Source organism: Labrus bergylta, chromosome 22 (genome assembly GCF_963930695.1).
Source record: "Labrus bergylta chromosome 22, fLabBer1.1, whole genome shotgun sequence".
Taxonomy (NCBI): Eukaryota; Metazoa; Chordata; class Actinopteri; order Labriformes; family Labridae; genus Labrus; species Labrus bergylta.
The window spans coordinates 9,555,836-9,578,193 of record NC_089216.1 but is presented as its reverse complement, the minus strand read 5'-3'; the positions used below and the strand labels follow the sequence as shown (position 1 = coordinate 9,578,193).

Below are 22,358 nucleotides of genomic sequence, written 5' to 3'. Positions count from 1 at the left end.
AGCCAAAAGATGTGGAGCTACTTCTAAAGACTGAAGAGGTTTAATCAAACTCTGCTCCCTCCATATTAACAGACTGGACGTGGGTCTACCGAGAAAATCCAAATGAAAAAAAGCCATTGAAAGGACTATAATGCCATGATTAACATGTCTGCAGAGCTGCATGCAGCTGATTAGCAGAGTGGAGGAACAGTGAGCGGAAACGTCGCAAACACTAACTCAAGTCATTGAGCTTTACATAACGGAGCGTCTGCTTCAAAACCAACACAAAAGCTGTTCTTTGCCGTTTTATCATTCATTAAAAATGTGTTTTGGTAGGGCATGACATCATTACTGTATTTCCACTAGACATTACTGTTCAGACTCCCTCTCCAAATACACAATGTCAACTCCTGTGGCAGGGAGATATTTTGGCTTCAACTTAAAAAGGGAGGAGACCAGAGGCGAGTTGTTCTTCTTTACATACAGTCAGTGGTGGAAATGGGAAACTGAAACTGATACCGGTCTTGTTTACTGGTTGGTGGAATCAAAATAAAATGCATCCAATTTTTATCGCCCATTAATAAGCGAACGGTTAACTGATGTGACAAAGTAGATGTTCACTGTCTATCTGTGTTGCCTGTATAAAAAGTTTCCCCGGGTCGTATTTTCCACAAAAGCTCCAGGAAGTGACATTTTATGCGCGTTCTCAACGTCCTCCTCACTCCGCTCCGCTTACAGAGATCAACAGTACAAACTCCTCACACACTCCCACTACAGCCAGAGGCCGCCTTCCACACACTTCTATCCGCCCTAGGAGCTCTCAAAGGCGGACAAACTCATCACACACTCCCGCTCTCAGCCAGTGCCTGCAGAGACTGTCGTTTGTAGGATGTAGAATGAATACAGACACACAGACTCCTTCACAGACTTTCACATGTGTATGACCACTTACCTCCTCTGTAAACATTATTTCTGTAAATATCCAGTGTTTCGCGGCTGACTATGATGCTCGTTTGTGTACCTATGAGCATGTATGAAGAGCACGCAAGGGAGAGCGAGCAGGTTACTGGTGCAGTTCGCCTAACGGCCATGTGGTATCGCTACAAACGCAGTATTTTTGAAAGTTACATACAGCCCCTTTAAATAAATGTTATTATGAAACAATTTATCAGAAAGGATGAAAAATGGCAAGCAGTTCACTTGTTTCCTTTACTTAAATATGCCAAGATGCTTTCTTCCGTAGTCTTTGTTAAAGAAAAGGGACCACAGTTCGGGTAGGATTGTTAATTTGACAAAGCAGGCAACATGATTGGTCTATTTTGGATTTAAATTTAAAATAAATAAAAAATAGATAGGGAAACTCAATCTGCAGATGAATAAATGATCAAAATGATCATTAGTTGCAGCCCCCTTTCAGGTCTAAGTGGTGCAAAGTCTCACATGTTGCATCCTCTCTGGAACACAATGTTACCAAGTCAGTGGAAAAACACCTGCATGCGGTAAGAGATGCATGTTTCATGATGTGTAAAATGAGTTCATGGTATAGCTGAGGCAAAAGGACCCGGCTTGGTTACAGCACTGATAGGTACACAGTCACATGTCAAAACCAGCCTGGGTCTCGTTTATGTGAATCTGATGGTCAGAGGGAGTGTCAGTGTTGTCGTCTGTCAACAGGCTACTTTAAGGTGTTTTACCAACAACATGGTTTGATGGGGTCGCCTATTCTCTGACTAATCCCTGGCCATTAGCTGCTAATCCCTGTTTATCAACAGAGCTGCAGGAGTGGAGGCCAAGTCTGAGAAAGACAACGCTGTGCTCAGTGTTGTGTGACATAATGGAAAGTGCTACTCAAGTCATGAGGGCTTCGGGTGTTTGATATTTGAGCCATTTATAGAATTGTTCAGGGAAGTATCAACCGCATTGCACAATGATGAGCATAAAAGCTATTCTGCTATTATTACCAATGCAATGATTGATTTTTTTTTTGTTATTTCTGCACCAGAGCTGTAAAAGTCTTCAACCCTTGAGGATAGAAGGGAAAAGTATCTAACAGAATAGAAGTAATCTAAAAGGGTCTGCATGTGAAATATATGCAAGATTACATGCAGAGATGTGAGTCACGCTGCACTGCATTTCAACAAACTCACTGACGCCATCGGTGAGCTCATTGGTCGTAAACAACATGCAGTATTTTCTCGCCGGCTGTCACTACTACTAGCTAGCGCTATGAATAAGATTAATGTGAGCGAGAGGTATCACTGTAGGATCCCTTTCTTCTCATTCTGCAGTTTCCACAACATATGAATCAAATGAATGACAACAGTAGGACATGTCTGCATCTCAGCCAGCCGGCTGTCCCCGGGCAATCGCTCTTCTTTCCCTCTCCTTCCAAACTGAGAGGCTGCCGCTGCCTCGACTTCCCCTCTAATCCATCATTGCCTTTTCCCATTTCCACCTAACATCTACAAAGGCCTGCACTCTTTGACCAAACGGGAAAAGAGATTAAAATGGAAAGCAAGTTGCTTTAGTGAAAGAATACACATGATCTAAAACTATTGGCCGATTTCACTACGTCACTGGGGAGAATAACACTCAGGAAGGACATCAGCCGCAGGACTCTCGATGATTTTGAACACTTCCCCCAGAAAAGAGCACCATAGTGACTTGTTTAATTCTTCAAGGTTTTAGAGTCCTTTCAGCAATGCTTCTCACCATGATGCCTGAACGCTGGATGCGATATCACACTGCGATCAAACTCTCGGCAATTAAATTCAAATCAGTTAAGAGGATGCGGTGACGTCAGAAACATCTTAATGTGTGAGCAGAATTTAAAAAGCCAAAGGTTTTAGTCTGACAACAAGAATAAATTGAGTTACAGATGCAACAGTGAACTTCCACATGAGGATTCATTACTGACGTCATGGCCAAAACAGTAAGCAAATCCATTTCCAGGCTGTGTGTGTGCTGTTTGAAGGACATGACCCTGAAAATGAAGGATACAGGTGGGGGAATTTTGCAGCATATCGCTTCAAAAGGTAAAGCTATGGAGAATAGTGGTGCATGCTAGTGGATACTGTATTTATAAAGAGGAGCTGTGATCCAGTATGCATAGATCGTATGTCTAAGGCTGACTTGATCCAAAGAGATCTGACCAAAGGATTGTCCAGGGAATGGAAAAAAGGAGATTAAACGGTAGAATTTCCATTTACAAATATGTTCACTTTCAGTTAATGCACGGAGAAAGAAGGTCAATACTGGAAAAAAAAAATCCTCAACAATAAAAATAACAAAGTAAAGAAAAAAGAAAAAAATTCCTTTAGATGTCTTATCATAGGAGCAGAGTGCAAGCGGAGAATCCATAGGCCGCATATATAACCCTGTTATCATATTTCATCCATATTTATACAACCCTTTCATCATTTTTTAGTATTGTGCCACCGTACCACTATGAAGAGGCATCTGAGCATCATCTTGGATACAGTGAGTTCATTTGGGGCCACTGAATTGCTGCTGCAGTGCAGACATTCACTAAATTTATGGCACAGTCTCAACACCTGAGTGTGACTAAAAAACATGCGATACATTCAGGGGGTAGTGCTGTCTTACAGGGCTTGTGTTGTGTTGGATTTTTATGGGACTGCGCTGGTGTTCATAATGTGCCTACGCGTGTATATACAAGAGGCAAACAATGGCTGCTGCTTTATTATAAATCCACATTTGTCTGCTTTAAGCCGGCTTAGTGTTCTTCCTCTGGTTTCACCAGCAATGCTGCAGAGCATGATGCTTTGTTCAGAAATAAATACTAAGACATACTGCTATGACCTTATAAAATGATTAAGTTATTCATTTAAATCAGGCTATATTTTTTTATATTTAAGTCACTGCTTCTAGACTGACCTGAATGCAGCAAACAGCTCATCCTAAATAGCCATTGATGTATTTAGTAGCTTGCTGCCCTCTGCTGGCCCTCAAGCTGAGGTACAGTAATGGATTTGTATTGTACCATGAGGTTGCCACAAAGCTACACTTCGGCTTGATTCATCATGAATTCCATTGTAAATACATAAGAAAAGACAACTTATTTTAGTACATTAGACAAATGTAGCACAAAGACAGAGTATGAAATAAAAAGGTTGTCTGGTTTTCTACAGGGTTACAAGTCATTTCTACAACTCAGGGCTCAACACTATGACTGGCCCAGAAGCATGACAGAAACACTCCGGGCAGCTGATGCTGGACAGTAAATCTAGATAGATAGATAAATAGATAGATAGATACTTTATTGATCCCGAGGGAAATTCAAACTGAAGGGTATACAAGCTAAAAGATGTAAAACATACTGTAAGTCATTAATTTCTCTCAGTGGATAAAGCTGGGCGTGCGTCATCGAGACAGCAGGGGTTTGTAAAACACTCTCTCAGAGCAGACGTCTGTCCCCAGGACACAGCAAGGGGCTCATGTATTTCTAGAAACACCTGCTTTAGAGAGCATGTTAGTTTTTTCCGGCGACTGCTCCGACATCCGGAGGGTACGAGTGCCACCTGGCAGGTTGCAAGTGTCATCGTTTACATGCTGTGTGGTTATTCTGAGGCGTCAGGGGACAGTATTATTGGCTTCAGACGCCACCTAATGGCAAAAACAGCAACAAACATGCTGGAGAGGAAAGCTTTAAATGAAGAATACCTGTTAAGTTGTTAACAGATGTGTTCATTTGGGCTCTCTTCTGGTTTTCCTTGATTTGTCTTTTAAATAGAAACATTGGGTAAGATTTAAGTGTTGTTAAAATACACAAGTGCTCGACAGTTAAGAAAGTGAATGTTCTAAATGAATGGTAGGAAACGCCATTCCTATAGTGCTTATTTTAAAAGACAATGTCTATCTTATGGCAGTAGAAATCTGTTTCTTTTTTCATCTCCCTTTCGCTCTAACTTTTAGGTTGTATGAAAATGCAGCTCGCCCTGGGACAGAGGCGGCATGTTTCCAATAAAAAGGCAGCAATGAAAGAAATGAAAGTCTGAACAATTACACCGTCTAATTCAAATATGACAGAAACACCTGCGTCCTGGCGTGGCCCCATCTGAGGCGGCCAGCACGCATGTTATTCTAGGGCTTCATGAGACAATCTAAAATAAAAGTGTGAGCCAACAACTGCACCTGCCTGACTCTACCTTGTGTAACGAGTACAGAAAGACAAAAGTTTTGTTTTTCGACAAAAGATGATTACTCATAATCTGTCTTCACTTATTCATGACAGCAGCAGATGTTTTGGGGCTCGTTGTGTTGTTGTTTTTTTTTCCCCCTGCAGAAAAACGTTCAAGGCAGATGTAAACCCAGTCGGTCGCTACAGTGACGCTCATGACTGTTTAATAGCATCTTAAATCATCCAAACAGAACCAATTTATCCGACGAGGCATATCAATGCGGAGCAGCGCCTGCCAATAATCTGAAGAAAATAAAGCTTCAACATGTCACTCTACTGAGCTCGAACACTAAAACGCAAATAAAGGAAGTGTGAATAATAACAACAGATGAGCAAGGAGACTGAATCTTTATCTACATTTATATGAATAACAAATTACCTACGAAAGGGGAATTTGGCTTTTTTTTTTCTTGTAAATCAAGATCTAAACATCAGCTATTCTTAATTGAACTTCTTAAAAAGTAGGAATCCATTTCAAGTATTTCCTTTTCATGAAAGGGGGCCTAATCACGCTCTGGTGTTTCTAAATGTGAGCTCCCCATGTTCTGTATTTCACTACTTTATACATGTTTCCCATTCCAGAGGCAAAGAAAGTAGCAATAAATCCTATATAGACCATTGTGAATGTAGAACCTGAGAAGTAATCAATACTGATCTCGGTTCAAAGGTAATTGATTTACATGGACTGTCGAGTGTGACTGGTGGAGCGATGAACAATCATAAATCGTGGTTTTCCTGTAAGGTGGAAGGATGACTGATCAATACAGCATTAATATGTTTTCAAAGCTGCCTTAATCATTTTTTATCAGAGTGTATTCTGCAAGCACTGATTGGTCTAGTCTAATCTAAGGTTCACAGGACATTTGATAAGCATATAGTGTTTCTTTTTCTATTGAATCTAGGATATGTGTAATTTATTTATACACATTAGCTTCTTTAAGTGCACCCTGCACTTATAACATTCTGAACACAGCAGCTTCCTCTTGACTGTGGATGTGAAACTTTTTTCTAGCCGACTTTGACTTGCAGTGCAATCATTGCCATTTCCTTTTCTTTTTGTTTTTAAAGGTGTTACATATAATGCTCACACTCTGGGATTAATGCATTCTGAACCTGCATTTATTTCATTTCCGCCTGTAATCCACCTTGAGCAGAATACTGCCAAAGTCAGCAGGCAGCAAATACATCAGCACTGGTTCAGACTAAATGTGGGTATAAAAGTTCTGTACTTAGCCTCAGATTGTTTTTACTGGTGTTTTTACAATCAGCTCTGCTATCTACAGCTACAAGGAAAAATGGACCACAGGCAGAACTATTGAACACACCTACGTTCTGCATAGATTAAAACCCAAACAGAAAAAGTGTTATTCATGTAAGTCTAAGTTTGTTTCTTCACCAACGGCCTTTATGTTGTTTTTTTTTAGATCACTTTTTGGAAACAGCATGAATCTCGCCTAAGTCTGACCTTTGGGGTTGGGGGAGGCCCAGGTGATGATGCGTCGCACGAGGCAGCAGTTGAGCAGCACTTTCTTGGAGAAGCCGTGTTCTTTGCGGAAATGCTGCAGGTCCTCCCTCCACTGGTTCCTCTTGGTTGGTGAACACATGACTGGGACTCGTCTAATTTGAAATGTAGATTTGCATTAATGGCATGAACTTTAGGTTGATCATCTCTGCATAGACACAGTCCTTATTATATGGGTAGTTGTCAAAACGTGCAAGTTTGCAGTTTATAATCTAATATTGAAACGCAGATGTGTTGACCCTTAAACAGCCTTTAGTAAACACTGAGCCACTGCAGCATGCTAAACTAACGGTCACATGTTCAGGCAATCCTTCTGAGAAGATATGCTAATTTGGGGTGTTTATTTGCCCCCAGTTATGCACAGCAATAATGAAATGCGAGACCTTTCAGCGTGCCCTTTCAGAACTGGAGAATGCTCTTCTTACTTGTCCTGATCTGTTGTTTGAAGAGGGGAAGTTGTTCTTCCCGCTATTCTAGGACTCATGATCGGGAAAGTAAGTAAAACAAGCCAATTGTCCAAAATCAAACCAGCATGAAATGATCCTACTGACTGCTAAATGCTAAGAGATTTCCAAATTAAACCAGGAAACACGCCGAATGTCACCCAGTAATTATCAGAGTAAAAGAAACTAGATTTTATGACACTAAATAAAACATCAGCTTACAATACTCTACTCCATTCAGTACTAGAATTACAATCCCCATTGAGCTCCCATTACACGAGCAGAAGTTTCAGACATCAATAGATCAGAAATCACTCTGGAGCGCTTAGTGTAGACTCTTTTCTCCTAGAAAAATGAAATTTATATCCTTCAATGCACATAAATCAAGTTCCAAAATAAGGGCTAACTGCTCTGAATTGTCTCTCTATGCATCGTCTTACCTTGCAGGCTAAAACCTGTACTGCACGCTGTCTCTGCTTCTTCAGACTGCAAGTGATCCTCAGGTTTCACACAAGCACTTTCCCTTTGCTGAGCTGATCAACAGAGTGTGAAAGGGGATGGGAGGAGGAGGAGGAGGAGGAGGAAGGGGAGTGCGAGGAGGACCGCTCTGTGAAGCAAAAAGGGGGGCGAGTAAGAGAGAGCGAGAGAAAGAGAGGGCGTGAGAGACATGCTTGCTTTCGCTTCAAGTTAGAAGACCATCGGCTTTTAGTCGAGTGTCAGAGGAAAAGGAGAGAGTCAAAGATGCTGGTGGCTCTGCTGTCAGCGTGGATTCCCTTTGATCTTCCTCCTTCAACGTCTTGACAAGCAGGGAAGCTTTTAACACAAACATACACATGTCCACCACCCAGCAACAAAGCACTATCACTAGGAGGAAAATAGCTTCAAATTTGATTATTAAGTTGAAAAGGCTGGCAACAGCATTAGTATTAATACCTATTCTACAATGTCAAGTGCCAAAAACTTTCATTAATAATCTAAATTCTGCAAACAGATTCCTTTAGATTAGATTAGATTGCAGTGTTCATTATTCAAGCTTAATTTAGCTCCCGTTGTTTGGACTTTGACATGCACAATTTTGAGCTTAGGTAAAAGTTTCAAGGGGGATCGAAGAGAAATCGAGTTTGTTTTTGGTATGGAAAGAATGTGTACGTAAAGTCAGAAACTACAATCTGCACATTTATCACATCAGACAAGTATTGTGTGATGCAGCCAATCAAGCAGCTCTGTTTGATGGTTTTAAAACTGTGACTGAAACACACCCTGGTAAAAACAACTCTTCCAAAAAGCAAGAACACGGCTTTCTTTGTACAGCAAGAAGAAATGAAAATGGAAAGAGTCCTAGTTTAAATCAAATCAGTCTCGACTGCCTGGACAAGTTTCAGGGTGGCACAGACAAAAGGTTCAGGTATTTGTTATGTGTCTCAGAATCTTTCCCAAAATTCAATCAGTGTTGCCCTGCACTTGACCCGGCCTTCTGATCTCTGTGGGCGGAGATCTGTCATTTTAATTGACAAGACCGACACTGAGGTTAGTAAAAGAGACCTCATTACGGATTTAAAAAAATGATGTGTCAGATCAGAGTAACTGGGGGGAGTATTTGCCCCCCCCCCCCCCCATACAACACTGTGTCCTCAGGTTAGGTTGAGGATGATGCATTCCACAGCACATTCATTACTCCTCAAAGCAATCCCTCCATTCATGCTATGACATCCAGGAAGTGTGATACATTTACATTCATCATATGCACCGTCGCCGGTCATCTACCGAATGGGCTTCCATTTAAATGCACATAGCATTCGCTAACGTGCAATGATAGATGGTTATGCTTTAAGGGAGACAGCAGAGCTATATCTAATTGCTTCCCCTGAGATGATTAAGGAATATTCTGTACCTGAGAAGACAAAGGGGGGGGGGGGGGGGGCAGGACAGAGAGCTGGGAATAGAGCCATCCCTCCCTGCATGATGAGAGACACGCCTGTTTGAAATAAGCGGTGATACAGATTCTTTGGTAACAACATGTACATGTACATCGTGTGGGAGAGGGCTTGAAAGCTTTGTCCCCACACCACTGAATAATTCATATTTAAGAAGCACAGGCTGCTTATTGATATTCAAGACCACCATAGTCCACTACTAGTAAACTCTAAGCAATACATTACAGTTTCTAAACGCTTCTATACTCAGTATATTCATGGTTACAAAGCATAAAATGACTCATTGAAAAATTGTCACTCCTGGTAAAAACCCATTTAACCACAGTACCAAACACGTGAAACACAAGTTAGCCACTAGCTGGTGAAGTGAGGCATTTTGCAGCTTCGCCGACAGATACTATCGGAAATAGAACCAGAGCTTAAAGAAGTGTCAATACACACAATAAATGAAAGTTTGTGTTTAAAAAAGCTCTACATTCGAGTTTAGGATCCTTCCTTTAATGATGGATGTTTAAGTACTAAACTGTTTGCTAGAGTAAATGAGCTAAAAGATTTGTTTGTGCAGATGTAAGGCTAAAAAAATTAGCAATTTATTTGGTGGAGGTCTGAACTCTCTGTGCACAGACAAATCAGAATGTTGTTGGTGAGTACGTCTTCTCTCATCCTTCCTAGATATAATTATCTGCTCTCCATGTCAGTCCAAAAAAAAGAATACTGAAATACAATCCACACACATTAGTTGCTGAGCCCCGGCTTGTAGGTGCTATGAGGATTGAGTACCAGACAACTACTACTGAGCTTGTTGGATCTGTTGCACTTTAACATATTTAATATTCCTCTAAAATAGTAACTTATTGATTACGTCGGAAGCTATAAGTATGTACAGGGTTAGTGTTTGGGTCAAGGCAACACAATCCCATCACTTACTGGGAAACAATAATACTCTCATGGACACAGACTTTAATTGTTTGGAGGCGGGCACCAAGATAAAAACTCTCTGCCAATGGAAAAAAAGCAACAACAGGCAGGAAAATGAAAATCACAGCAGATTGGAGCGGCAGTTTTCACTAGAAAACATGAGCTCAGCATTTGTCTGATGCCTCACAGGTAAGTGACACCTCCAACCAAACATACAGCTCACCAACTTCAGAAAAGCATTTACATACAACAGGTTTAGTAGGAGCAGAAGAAAAGACTCTGAGCTTTGGTGACTTGTTTGTTGTAAAAAGCATAGGAAGACACATTTGAAAAGATTTGCGGCAGCAGCAGGAAGAATCACACACACTGATTACATTTCTTCTCAAAACTGTCCTGAGGTGGTAATACATCTGTTGGCACGCACCCTTGCTTATAAAGCATAGCATTCTACATCAACAAAGACACAACTACAGCCTGAAGCTTCAACACAAACAAAAAACCTTTCATCATTTAAACTTCTGGAAATTCCTGTTTTGTTCAATTGCATTCTTGTTTACAGTCTGGCTCTTTGTCTATGCGATCCTGTTTCTTTCCCCATAAGACCTCGCATCAGAGATTTAGAACCAGTCAAACACTACTGTACTTAGCAGAACCTCCCACACATTCCCATCCTCTTTCCCTGTAAGTGTGACTGGTGCTCTTTTCCTCAAGTGTTGCCGGTCATTTCAGAACATTCTCATGACGACTAACAACTCTGCTGTATCGTTTCAAATGATGAAAGACATGCATTCAAGACAACAGGCTCATCTGAACCGAGCCCGGCTTTTCCATAAAAAAAAACCTGCCAAAGATAATGCAATAGCCCATTAAAGAAGCCATTATCCGTAGCGAAGGATGATCAACACCTTATTTTCACTCGGGCACATTAGAAAGTAGAACTCACTGATTACCTTCACTGCTTCGGTGTAACGTTAATGCTTTGGGATGCTGCAGATGAGTAGAGCCTCTTCCATGTTAAATCTTTTGGTAATTAAAACATTTATCTTGGAGTACATGACATCATTCCAAGACGCTGTAATGAAATCTAATGTAGAAGAGATTTTAAGTTCCTTTGAGTATGATATGGTGGCTAAATTGCGATGGATGAAGACAGACTGTATATTGGAAGGGTCAATGCCTAAAGGGAAGGTAACGTTCCTGTTTTGTAGGAAAGCCTGTGTTCTGTTTTGAGATATTTACGGAAATTGGCAGCAAGTACTGTCCAGTTAATCATAAATCCATAAGTAAAGATTTCCAAAACAAACAAGGAAATCTTTACTTTTTAGGATTTCCAAACTTTTCACACTGATTGCCTTATTAACGATCAGCTCCAGTGAAACTCACACACTCAACAGCTACAGCCCGGCAGAATCCTGTAGAAGCCATACATCACCGGTGCTCATTATTCTCTCTGCTGCAATAGCATGAAAAAAGTTTGTATGCCATCTTCTCTTGCCAGCTCCAAAGTCACAGTGGTCAGAGACCCTTTGGTTCAGTGTTAGCTGGTCAGTTGGTGGTCACAGCAGTGCCAGACAGAAGACACACTGAGCCATGTGCATCTAGGCTGCCTCCAACACTCACACTTACATCCTGCCCAATTTTTTCACACACCCACTGTGACCTTGTCCTCCAAAGCGGCGGCTTAAATTAGCAGAATGCATGAGGGGAATAAGCCCTGTGGGTTAAACAAACTGCACTGCAGTATTTAAATATGGGAGATGTAGGCTGAGCTTGATGAAGTCACACTTCGTATCAGTATATTATAGATCTATTGACTTTCTGGTATTGCAACATGAGAGCTCTGTAATGGGGCCCATGCGGAAACAATGGTTGTTCACTTATTTACTTATTTTGACCTGAAATCGATCCAATAACCTTCTGAAGTGTGGCAGGGTAATCTGATCGGCGAGGAACAGTTCTGGCCACAAGCAGACCAAGGTCAGTGTCAGATTTACAGAACAATGGACGTCAATCACTTCTTATATATAACCCTTCACCCAGCTATTTACTGGAGCTGTGCGTAATCCCATCACCGTCTGAAAGATTCTAATTTATCAGAGTTTTTACACAAGTTCCTCCTGTGGACCGAAACCTTAATCAAAACATTTCAAATGTCCTTCTGTTTTCTTTCTTAGGCTGCTTTTCACACAGAAAGAAAAAGTGACCTCAACCTCAATTTTTTTTTTGCTCCAAAGAAATTCATATCTGATTTTTTTTTATGACAGTTTGAACAACACAGGTCCAAGATCTGACCTTGTCAGTTGTGGTTGCTTTGGGGTCTTGATTGAGGATTTGAGTTAGCCCTAGTCTTGTCCTGGTCTGGATTTATGTCAGGACTCCAGCAGTCTCAGAATTAACCTGGTTGAACAGCTCCACTTAAAAAAGGCTAATCCAAAGGGTCACCCAGGATAATGAAAACCTGGCTGGGATACTACTCACCCTTAGAATCTTGCTGATACAACCATGTGTCAGTCACAACATTTGTTCATTATAATGCTATTACTATGCACCATTATTAATTATTGCATGAATAATGGCCCTGCACTTTTTGAAATGGCTAATTGAAAAAGCTCTCAAGAGAATGAAACTCAGCATAATGCAAATAAAAAGTGAAACCAGTTTTTTCATTTTGTGTTAGCCTTGTTTCTCTCATGTATTCTCTTTCACTTGTTAAATGAACTGAGGCAGATGTAGCAGCCAGTTAGAAATATAAAAAGGTCGGAGAGATACAACACAAGGCTCAATATACATGCAAATATAGATATAACCACTCGTCATAAATATGCACACTTTTAAGCAAGCAAAAGCTGAGACACACACACACACACACCTCCAGGGACAGGAGACAAACGTTTAACCACTCCTCTGCCCTCTGTGGGTGTGTGTCGTTTTTCCAGTCAATGTGTCGGAATGCCTCCATAAATTATTCAGCCGCTGAGCCTGCTATCTGCAGATAACTGTGGCTCTTTATCGGTCAGAGTGTTCAGAGACACCGGGCCGGTGACTATACAAGCACCTAGTGGGATTCAGGGCACCTTCTGTGTAAGGATGCGTGTCACTGTGGCAGTGAAGCACACAAAAGAATACAGCCTACCAGCAGATTTATGTAGTAAGGTCACTTTCACTCTCTCTGGGGGATACTTTCGTTATAGCTCATTCAAAAGAAAGTCATTTTTTTGAAAGTCAATTCTTATCTATTTTGTATTTTTATGCCCTACTTGACTTAGTTAACCCCGTAGAATGCAAAACAGAAAAAGTGTCCAGCTTCTTCACTGTGACTTTTAAAAAGACACAAAATGGCTTGGGCCTTAGGAAATGTGATTTTATTACAAGTCCGACTTTGTTTGAAAGTTTCAGATCAACTGCTTTAAAGAGGAAATGGTCGCCAGATCATGACAATTCTCCTGGTCGGTGAGTTCTTGTCTCGCTCCTTCGACACTAGTGGAAAGGATAGACGGAAACAGACCTCTGACCTGACTTCATGTAAGCAGGTTCTGAGACAAACTCTGATCCTGTCAATGTTGGAGAGACAATGTATACCATTATTACCAGAACAGAAATATTATAACTAAAGAGGAAAATTATTTTACAGCAGGATGTTAAAGTCTTTGAAAAGCTACTGATGTGTTTCATGCTACAACCACTAGATGTCAGCATTGCACACCATATGGCTGCCGAAGACACCTTACATTAAGCTAATTCTTTCCATGATTTCAAACACAGATAATTACGTAAAAGCCATTAAAGCCAGTGTTATAATATGTGTGCATGCATGCCTGGTTTAAATTTCCTAAATATTTCCAGGTCAATGCTGGACTCAGATGAGCATATGGCTCATGGCTCTACATGTCATAATCTCTGATTGGAGTGACAGATATGTTCAGTATTGTGTGGTCTATATTAAGTCCTGGCTGTACAGGGACTTTTGGAGGGACTTAAGCCCAGAATAGGCTTTCTAAGCCCCCCCCCCATTGGGACGAGAAGAAAGACAGACGGACCCTCCAGTTGGCTGCTCGTGCCAGGCCTGCCTCCACATATGGCCTGTATGATGTTCAGCTCTGACACCATTTCATCCAAGGACTCTATGGAAAGACTTCTACTTCTACACATATGGCTGACTCTTTAATGACACTCCCATACTTCTGTTTTATTAAGTTTATGTACAGTTAAGGGGGTTTGTTGGTCAATTGAGATGACAAGTTGGATCTGATCTCAAAAGGAAGTAGTACTTTATGTTTTTGGCTTATTTCTGGCTTGATAGTAATTCCAGCAGGCACACTTGATAAATTCCTCCTATGATTACTAATTCTGGATAGAGATGAATTAAAGTCCCAGGATATCTTATCTCAAAGTAACAGAACAGAAAAAGATAACAGGCACAATCAGAGCTAATCTCAGTGACAGAATCTGATGCTAACACATAACAGCAGAGTGGAAATAGAAAACAGCAGGGCCCATCCATTTCAAAATAAATAAGTCAAACTTATTTTATTGTCTAAATGAAAAATGAAGTCATAGTATAAGCTGAAATATTAAGAGAGCAAATTACTTTACAGTCAATCTACTGTACAAATTCTGTACATTGGTTTTAAGAAACTGCATCTATACCTCTTTATGCCTGTGATTACTCATCACAATGGACCTTTGATCAGTGTGCTAAATCTCTTGTATGTCCCTTAGGAATCTGCTTTTTAAGTTTTCTTAATAAAGAAAGGAATATCTTCAATTCAGTTTATTGACATTTCAGACTCTTGACTGTCAGTTGAATGCATATTAGGGTTGATCGATGTCTAGCAAGTTGGAAGGTGAGGATTTAAAGACAGAAACACGATTAAAGATTTTACAGTTTTAATGGGGATGTCTCTCTTTTTTCACCACAAAAAACAAAATGAAATCTGATAGAAATAGCAGATAGAGGGCAGACTGCAGTGGACGGAGCAATGCAAAGCAGTGCAACCTCAAAACTTTAAGCTCTAAACTCCTGCCATTGAATTCAGCTCAACTGCTTTTGAACAAGACCGTGGTAATGGTAAATCAAAAACTCTGCGATGGGAATTTGTTGCAGAATATGAACTGGTACACACACACCTCTCCGACCTTAAAACACAGTGGTTGATGACTATCATCCATCATGGCATCGTTCCATTTATACTTTTCATGTGATGTCACACACTTATGGAACCACCCAGCTGGCGGGCAAGAAAGGCTTCCTACTGCTACAAGCTAAACGGAAAAGGAGCCAGTCTGAGTTACTTCGTTTTTTAAATGAGACAGTTGTTGTTTGATTGGATGCGTTAACCTACAAGGAGACAAGCCCAGGTTGTACTTCAAATTCCTAATCCTTTAATAAAATATTATTAACTTGAGCAAAATATTACTGTCTCTTAATCAACATAACTGCCCCAGAACTCTGCCTGAAACAGTGATCCTGATACACTAGTTCATGTTAACTGGACAATGTTAGGTAATTAGCACTCCTGTATGTGTTTAGGATGAAGAACCTCTTACCCTTCACTTCAATAAATAGTATTATCAGCAGCAGCAGCAATGACTTTGCTGTTGTTACGGGTTGAAATAGGGTCTTAAGTGCTGTCTGAGTGTGGCAAGTGCCCAAAACTTGTCAATAAATATAAGTGTACTTCAGTAGTCACATATGCACTGAGATATTATCTTAATATCTCTGTATTTCTGCACGTCTCAGCTGATCATTTTGAAGAGATGGTAAATTGTCAAGGCTGTACTGCAGCTCAACAAAGATTTCAATGGTGGCCGCCACTTCTAAGCTCTTTTCACCCTCCAGACTCTGCACCAGCCATGTGGCTGAAAACTGTGAAATGTCCCAAACCTTCCTACAATATGTTTTCTGCCAAAATAAATGAAGGTACTTGAAAACAGCAGTCTTCGAATTCACTGAAAAACAACAAAGATCGCTCATTAAATGTGTACAACGAAACATAAAACAACAAATTAAATGTAAGCAAGCACAAAGGTATGAGAACCATCAGCCTACAGGATGTAATGGGAACAATTCTAGGATGGGTTTGACCAATTTTATTTTACTTTATAAGTAAAAAGTGGACCTTTGGAAGAAACAGTTCAATTCCTAGACAAAGAGGTGTGAAATTTCTGTTTCCTTTGGCTATGATGGAATGTAGTTTATCCTCATTATGACCTTGGCACAAACAAAGAAAGAAGCGTTAGCAAGCTGAGGCCAAATGTTGCCACCCAGTTGGCATCTGCGGTTTGGCACTCTATTCGAGGAAGTCAAATGGAGTGAATATGCGGCATAAACAAGCCTGCGGGTGGAAACATAAAAATGAAGAACGCTCCACTTCCTTTATCTTTCGGATATGAAACACAGGGCTTGTGTCCGAGCTCAAACCAGGTTTTTGGCTTTGACCCTTTTGAGTGTCCCTTCTAAGCCACCTTCGTTTTATCCATCCCTGTCCTCCTCCACCTCTCCCAGTCTGTCCCTTGTTTCTCACCTCACCCTATCTTCTTCCCTTCATTTCTCCTTCCCTGATTCTTCTCTGGCCTGAGTCCCAAGACAGATGGTCCATGCAGGCAGATGCTCCCCACCCAGTCTCTCAAAGGGAAAAACAAAGGCTGGATCCAAAGCAAACAAACTCTGCTGGAGGACGCCCAGGCGGCAAGTTTGTTGTACAATTAATCCAGGATTTGACCAAGGACCAACTTTTAGCGACAGGTAGAACAGAAGTACACAGGTGGCTATGAAAATAAATCTACCACAATGAAAGACATCCTTCTTGTCCTTATCTTGAGGCTGAGAAGTTAAATTCAAAGCAGTTTTTAAAGAACCATGTCTTACTGTAATAAGTCAAAACATTCCAAATCTAAATCTATTCATTGAGGGGGGAAACTAGGCAAAGAGATCCCAAAATGCAGGGATCCTTTCAGATGTCTTTATTGCAAAAGCTTGAAAAAGTTTTCCTTCCTCCAGAAAACCGAGTCAGAAAATAACTCCTGCAATTTTTGCAGTTAAAATTGGCCTTTTGTATACCTGGTACTTGCTAAAAATATGAATATTTACTTCTGAAGTTGCCCTAAATTGATTTGATTAGAATAATTAATGCTTCTGTTCTGACTTCAAATAATCAGAAACACTCCAATTTATTCGAATAACAAATCAAACAGGACATCTTTTGCTGCGACAAAGAGAAACACTTTCAGATCGGTCACCATGTGCTGCTGCTGCGTGCTGTCAAAGAGATGTGCTCTGAAAAGCTCAAACAGACCATTTCACTGTCTGACAGTTTCTCCAGTACCTTTGCTTCACTGTGATCTCAAGACCACTGGCTGACAGATGCTGAGAAAACAAACACACTGCATGTGGTCAACTCTCGACAGCACAAAGACTTATAGCTCACAGCAGCAGTGCACTGCTTTATTCCTTGCCTCTACTTATCAAACACATGGTCTACCATGAAAGATTGTTTTCTGATCTTTGTATAGGGAGCACCATGTGGGCGAAATATAAGTCACAAAAACAATGTTCAGTGAAGAAAGTGTCCATTTTTAGCCCTGCTAATGAAAGCAAACATTTCAAAAAATAAATAATGCTGCAACAGATCTGTCACAATTTGTCACATCAAAGTCTGATTACATAACCTCACTGGCTCTAACATTCAAATACTGATTTAATATGATGTCCTAAACACTTATTATTGCTGTCAGTGTTTATTTTTCCAAAATTTTTATGCAAAACAGTGACTTTCTTGAACTCTAACTCTTCACTTCTGCAAAGTGTTGAACTAGTTCTGGTAGAAAATGTTAAACCTGTCGTGGTTAACCATAAGCCTAGTCTTAGTAATTAAATGCAAATTAGAGTAAATGAAGCATTGACTCAACAGCTTTGAGGTAATGCCACATGGTAACATTGTTACTGTTTGTTTAATTACTCAATATTGTTTAGCTCTGAGCAAGACCCTGAATATACAGTATGAGTCATAATTAGAAATGATAATTCATTCTGACACGAAAGAAAACAGGACATTCATCACAGAAAGCCCACAGTGAACACAGCTTGTTCTCAAACTACGTAAGAGCAAAAGGAGCTAGCCGTGGTGCTGAAAGCAGCTCATTCAGAACATAAGCCTTACGGGGCCTGCGTTTCCTATATCGCATGTCTGAAACTCAGAGAGACGGTGCTAAAGGAGAGAAATGTCTAGGGGAGCCTTTGGCAGGCACCGACAGAAGTTACAATGGTGATCTGAGAGAGCTCCAAGGCACTGAGGCAAAGAATCACTGCACTGAGGAAGCAGCTCCTGGGAGGATCAACTCATGGCTGGGTGGCTGTAGCATTTAAGTGGGCGATTGTTACATTTGAAGATTTCTCCGGGAGGAGGGGGCACGATGTAGTTGCCCACCGGTGGGACAACGTGATGGGAGCTTGAGGAAGTGAGGAGAGAGACAAGAATTGAGACTTGATTTTTTTTTAAAAAGGCTGTATAAGCAACAAAATTCCAGACAAAATCAGCAATTAGTTTGCTTTTATAGACCTTTGTGAGGAGCACCAGCGACAAAGAGAGATTATAGCCGTTTTCAAATTTTCACTTCTGAAAATATCTAGAACATTTCAGGAGGACGGCTCCAGATATTCTCCTGACCTGGCTGTTGCCATATGTTCCTAACAGTGGGAGACTATCCCTGTCAGGCTGGTGGGGGGGGGGTCTCCTAAGGTAAGACTTGACGTAAAAAGAACGATGCAGAAGTAGCGGATGAAGCAACAGAGTCCGCTATACAACAATACAATGAGAATATTTGCCTTTATATCAATGCTGCGTGCAGTTCAACGGAACCACACTCAAACAAAAGAGCGGAGAACAACATCCTGAAGAACAGAAACCGTAATGCAGCCGTTTAATTACATGCACAGAGATCATAGCGGTTGAGTGCATACACTCAGTGACTCCAGTCACAGTACATAAACGCCACTCCCCCCTCCCATTGGCTCAAGGTTAATTCTTCTGCTGCATTCTCACATCAGCTCGAAGGAAAATACTCGGGGGCTGTATTCGTTTTTTTTGTGTTCTCACATACAGCTCTTTCTGTAAATATCAGAAGTTTTTCAGCAAGTGTGAAAACCTTTATGAGTTCAGTAGTTCTAGAGGCAAACTAAACACAAGGCCTCAAAATAAAAAAAAAGTCCAAAATCCAAGTCATCAGGCATCCATATTTAAAAATAATCTCTAGGCCATACATACGCTCAAAGAGTAAACGCTAAACTCTTCAGTAAACAAGAAATACAGGTAATGGACAGTGGATTACCTGCTTCATGATAACTTTGTTCCTTATGCCTCTGTTAAACGCCTTCTTCAGCATCTAGACGTTTCTTTGGGCCAGTCTTTGTGTCTCGATCAACATGTAAACCGCCCAGTTTGCTCTTGTTTTAACCAGCTGAGAAACATTAGTAAACGTAGGCCAATTTGTTTACCACGATTGTGATGATCATTCATGCACTCCGTTCCTCCCGTTTGGACTGCTGTGATTAACTTTTCACTTGTACAAAAACATCCCTAAATCTCTTACAATTAGTACAAAATGCAACAGCCAGACTACTAACCAAGTACTCCCAAAGGTCACATACAGAGCAGATTTTGTTCTCTTAAAACTGGCGACCCATAAACTTTAGAATCCATTTCAAGATGATGTTTTCATTTCTAAATCCCTGCATGAGGCTTTTAAAAAGCAACAGAAGACCTATTTGTTTCAGCTTCCCTTTGCTTAGTCAGGTGTGTAAATTGTTGATGTATAAACAACTTGTATAATTTCCTGTTTCTTTTATCTCCTTTGTAAAGCGCGATTTGACATCTACTCTTGAAAGGTGCTCTGAAAATACACTATTATACTATATTATAAAGCCCGTTTAGCAGCATTTGTCAGAAAGTCTGCATGTCCTCATTAGTTGGCATGCATTACACCAATTTATAGCGGTTATTTTGGTGGCTTGCATTCAACATTGTTTTCCATTTTTCACGCTGTTGGATAGGGCTACTAATGGGAATAATTAAATAAAACATTTTCCAAAAGGTGCCTTGAGAACTGTAACCCTCGGCAGCTCAAATCTGTTTAAACCTTGAAGGTATGACTCATATCCTTAACAAAAGGTAATTAGAAGTCAATTAGGTGTGCAAGCAAACACCAGCCTGAACCAAGAACAACGAGTAGTTAACGGCAATGAGGAGAGAGAAAACGATGGACTATAGCTGTGAGGGATGATCATTATTCTGGATGCAGGCCAAGTGCTGAGGAGGAGGGAATCCAAAGGAAGGATTTGTTAATCCATGTTGTTTTTTCGTTACCTAGTCTATTTATGTCATTGTAGTCAAATGCAGTTATCTCAATTGAACTCACAAGTTTACTGATACTCAGAGTAGGCTACAGTGGATTATCTTTATTGCAAAAGGGATTTCTGTACTGGCCACCCCAGTACACTTTCCCAGCAGCAGCTCAAATCAAACAAAGAAGGAACTCTCCAAAACCACATAGCTTAATAACGACCATATTTGAATTTCAAGAGAAGGCAAAAGTCCAGACATGACTCTACATTTAACTTGAAGAGTCGCACACAAGCATAACACAAGTACATTACAGAAGCATGCAAGCAAAACTTTCGCTTGAGAAACAGTAAAGGCAAACTCCAGTAAAAATACACACACACATATATATATATATATATATACACATAAAACATATGTAGGATAAGTATTGAGAGAATACTTTTAATTCATATCATCTACATGCTCATGAGTGATATTTACCATCAAATGTGAGCCACTGCGATACATTTTAACTTTTTTTTTTTTTCAATTAAATCAAACTGCTAACCTAACTTTAGCAGGTTCACGTAGAGTCTAAATAAGATAAGGTTGGCGTTAAATGTTAAAAAGTTGCAACTTCATCACAAATTGTTTATTTTGTTCCAAGCCAAACAAATAAGTGGTAATTGTATTCTACACAATTTAAGTTATACTATGTAAACTATTACTTTTGACAGTAAAGCTACCCAATATTTAATATTTGTACTTTTTTTTATTCAAGGAGTTTTTGCCTGACGTTTTCCCCATGCAAGACAGACCATTAAGACCCCATTAATCAGCAGACTATCAGTGCACGAGCCAAAACATGCGACCACCGTCCTACCAGGTGAAGAAACAGCAGCAGCGTCCACGCGAGCAGAAACGCTTTCCACTCTCTTTGCGTCCATAGTGTTTCCGTGGGAGGACTTCTCTTTTCAAAGGAGGGAGGCTCGCTTTAAGTGGCAGGAGCTCGACAAGCCCTGTACTACTTGCTGCACATCCAACTCCCAAGTTTCCCTCGGTGGGGGGAGTGCGCGCGCCGGAACACTGCTCGTGCACACTACTTTGTGTGCGGGAGCGCGCATGCATAGATAGGTTCGCGTTGTTTGCGCTTATCTGTCTTGAAATGAAAAAAACGACAACAACAAATACTTATAAACAATGAGTCTAGCCTACTGAGACGAGAAAAAATACTTTATTTTCTGTTTCGAACTAACAAAATATTTGAAAAGTGTACTTTCATTCATCTGTTTCCAGTTACTTAGCCTACTTTTTTGGAATCAGAGCGCATACAAATATTTATCTAAGTATGTCGACATGTTATTGTTTAATAGTATTGCGTAGCCTGCTTCTAGGCTTTGGCTTTGTCCATGTTTAGTGCAAGCCTCAGTTTGTGTCCAATAGTGATTATCTCGAAAGACTCACAAACAGGTGCCAGGATCCTTTATTTAAATTAGTATGAGTTGTAAAAGCTTTAAACAACACTTCTTCTAAAGTGATTTGTTTGGACAAGAGGCATTCCATGAGAAGTCCTATTGATATTGGCTTCAACAGCGCTGGGATTTAAAACTTTATGTTTCACTGTGCACCAGATGTTTAAAATAATGTTAATTAACAGCAACAGCTGTGATTGCCTCTGAAACTGAAACAGCCTTGTGCCTTTCTTCGCCATGCTAAAAATTAGCACTCCCCTCTCCGGATATTGATTAAATAGCTTGTTTCACTTTCTGACAAGGGTTCCCCGTCAACTTGAGATGGCTCCCACACACACGTTAAAATCAACAAAGGGTTATAGTTTTGGATAGAAGAACTTGGCTTTCCTCGACAGGACAGTGTCGTCATGTGACACATTTTGGGAAGACTTGAAATGCTCCCTGTGCGTCAGGCCTTATTCCCAACAGTGTGTCTGCTAGCGTAACAAGAGAAAATGCCTAGAATGTTGTGATTGGTCACATGCCACTTCTTACCAAATGGTCAAATAAATGTCCTTACATCTTTTTGAAG

At 40.5% G+C, this 22,358-nt stretch overlaps 1 protein-coding gene across 4 annotated transcripts in view; it reads right to left on the bottom strand.

Annotated features, from left to right (window-relative positions):
- The window catches only part of kcnip4a (potassium voltage-gated channel interacting protein 4a), a 127,070-nt gene extending 105,716 nt beyond the window's left edge, over positions 1-21,354 (bottom strand). For 2 of the 4 annotated variants that reach the window (XR_010664979.1, XM_065950240.1), the window contains exon 1: positions 21,199-21,354. Coding sequence is in view for 3 of the 4 variants with exons in the window: in XM_065950240.1 (XP_065806312.1) it covers positions 21,199-21,262 (64 nt within the window). In the remaining variant the exon portion in view is untranslated. Of the gene's footprint in view, positions 1-6,644; positions 6,797-7,584; positions 7,725-21,198 lie in introns of those variants that run through there. The other 2 variants (XM_020630479.3, XM_020630483.3) reach the window with 2 other exon arrangements.
- Between the last annotated feature and the right edge of the window lie 1,004 nt (positions 21,355-22,358).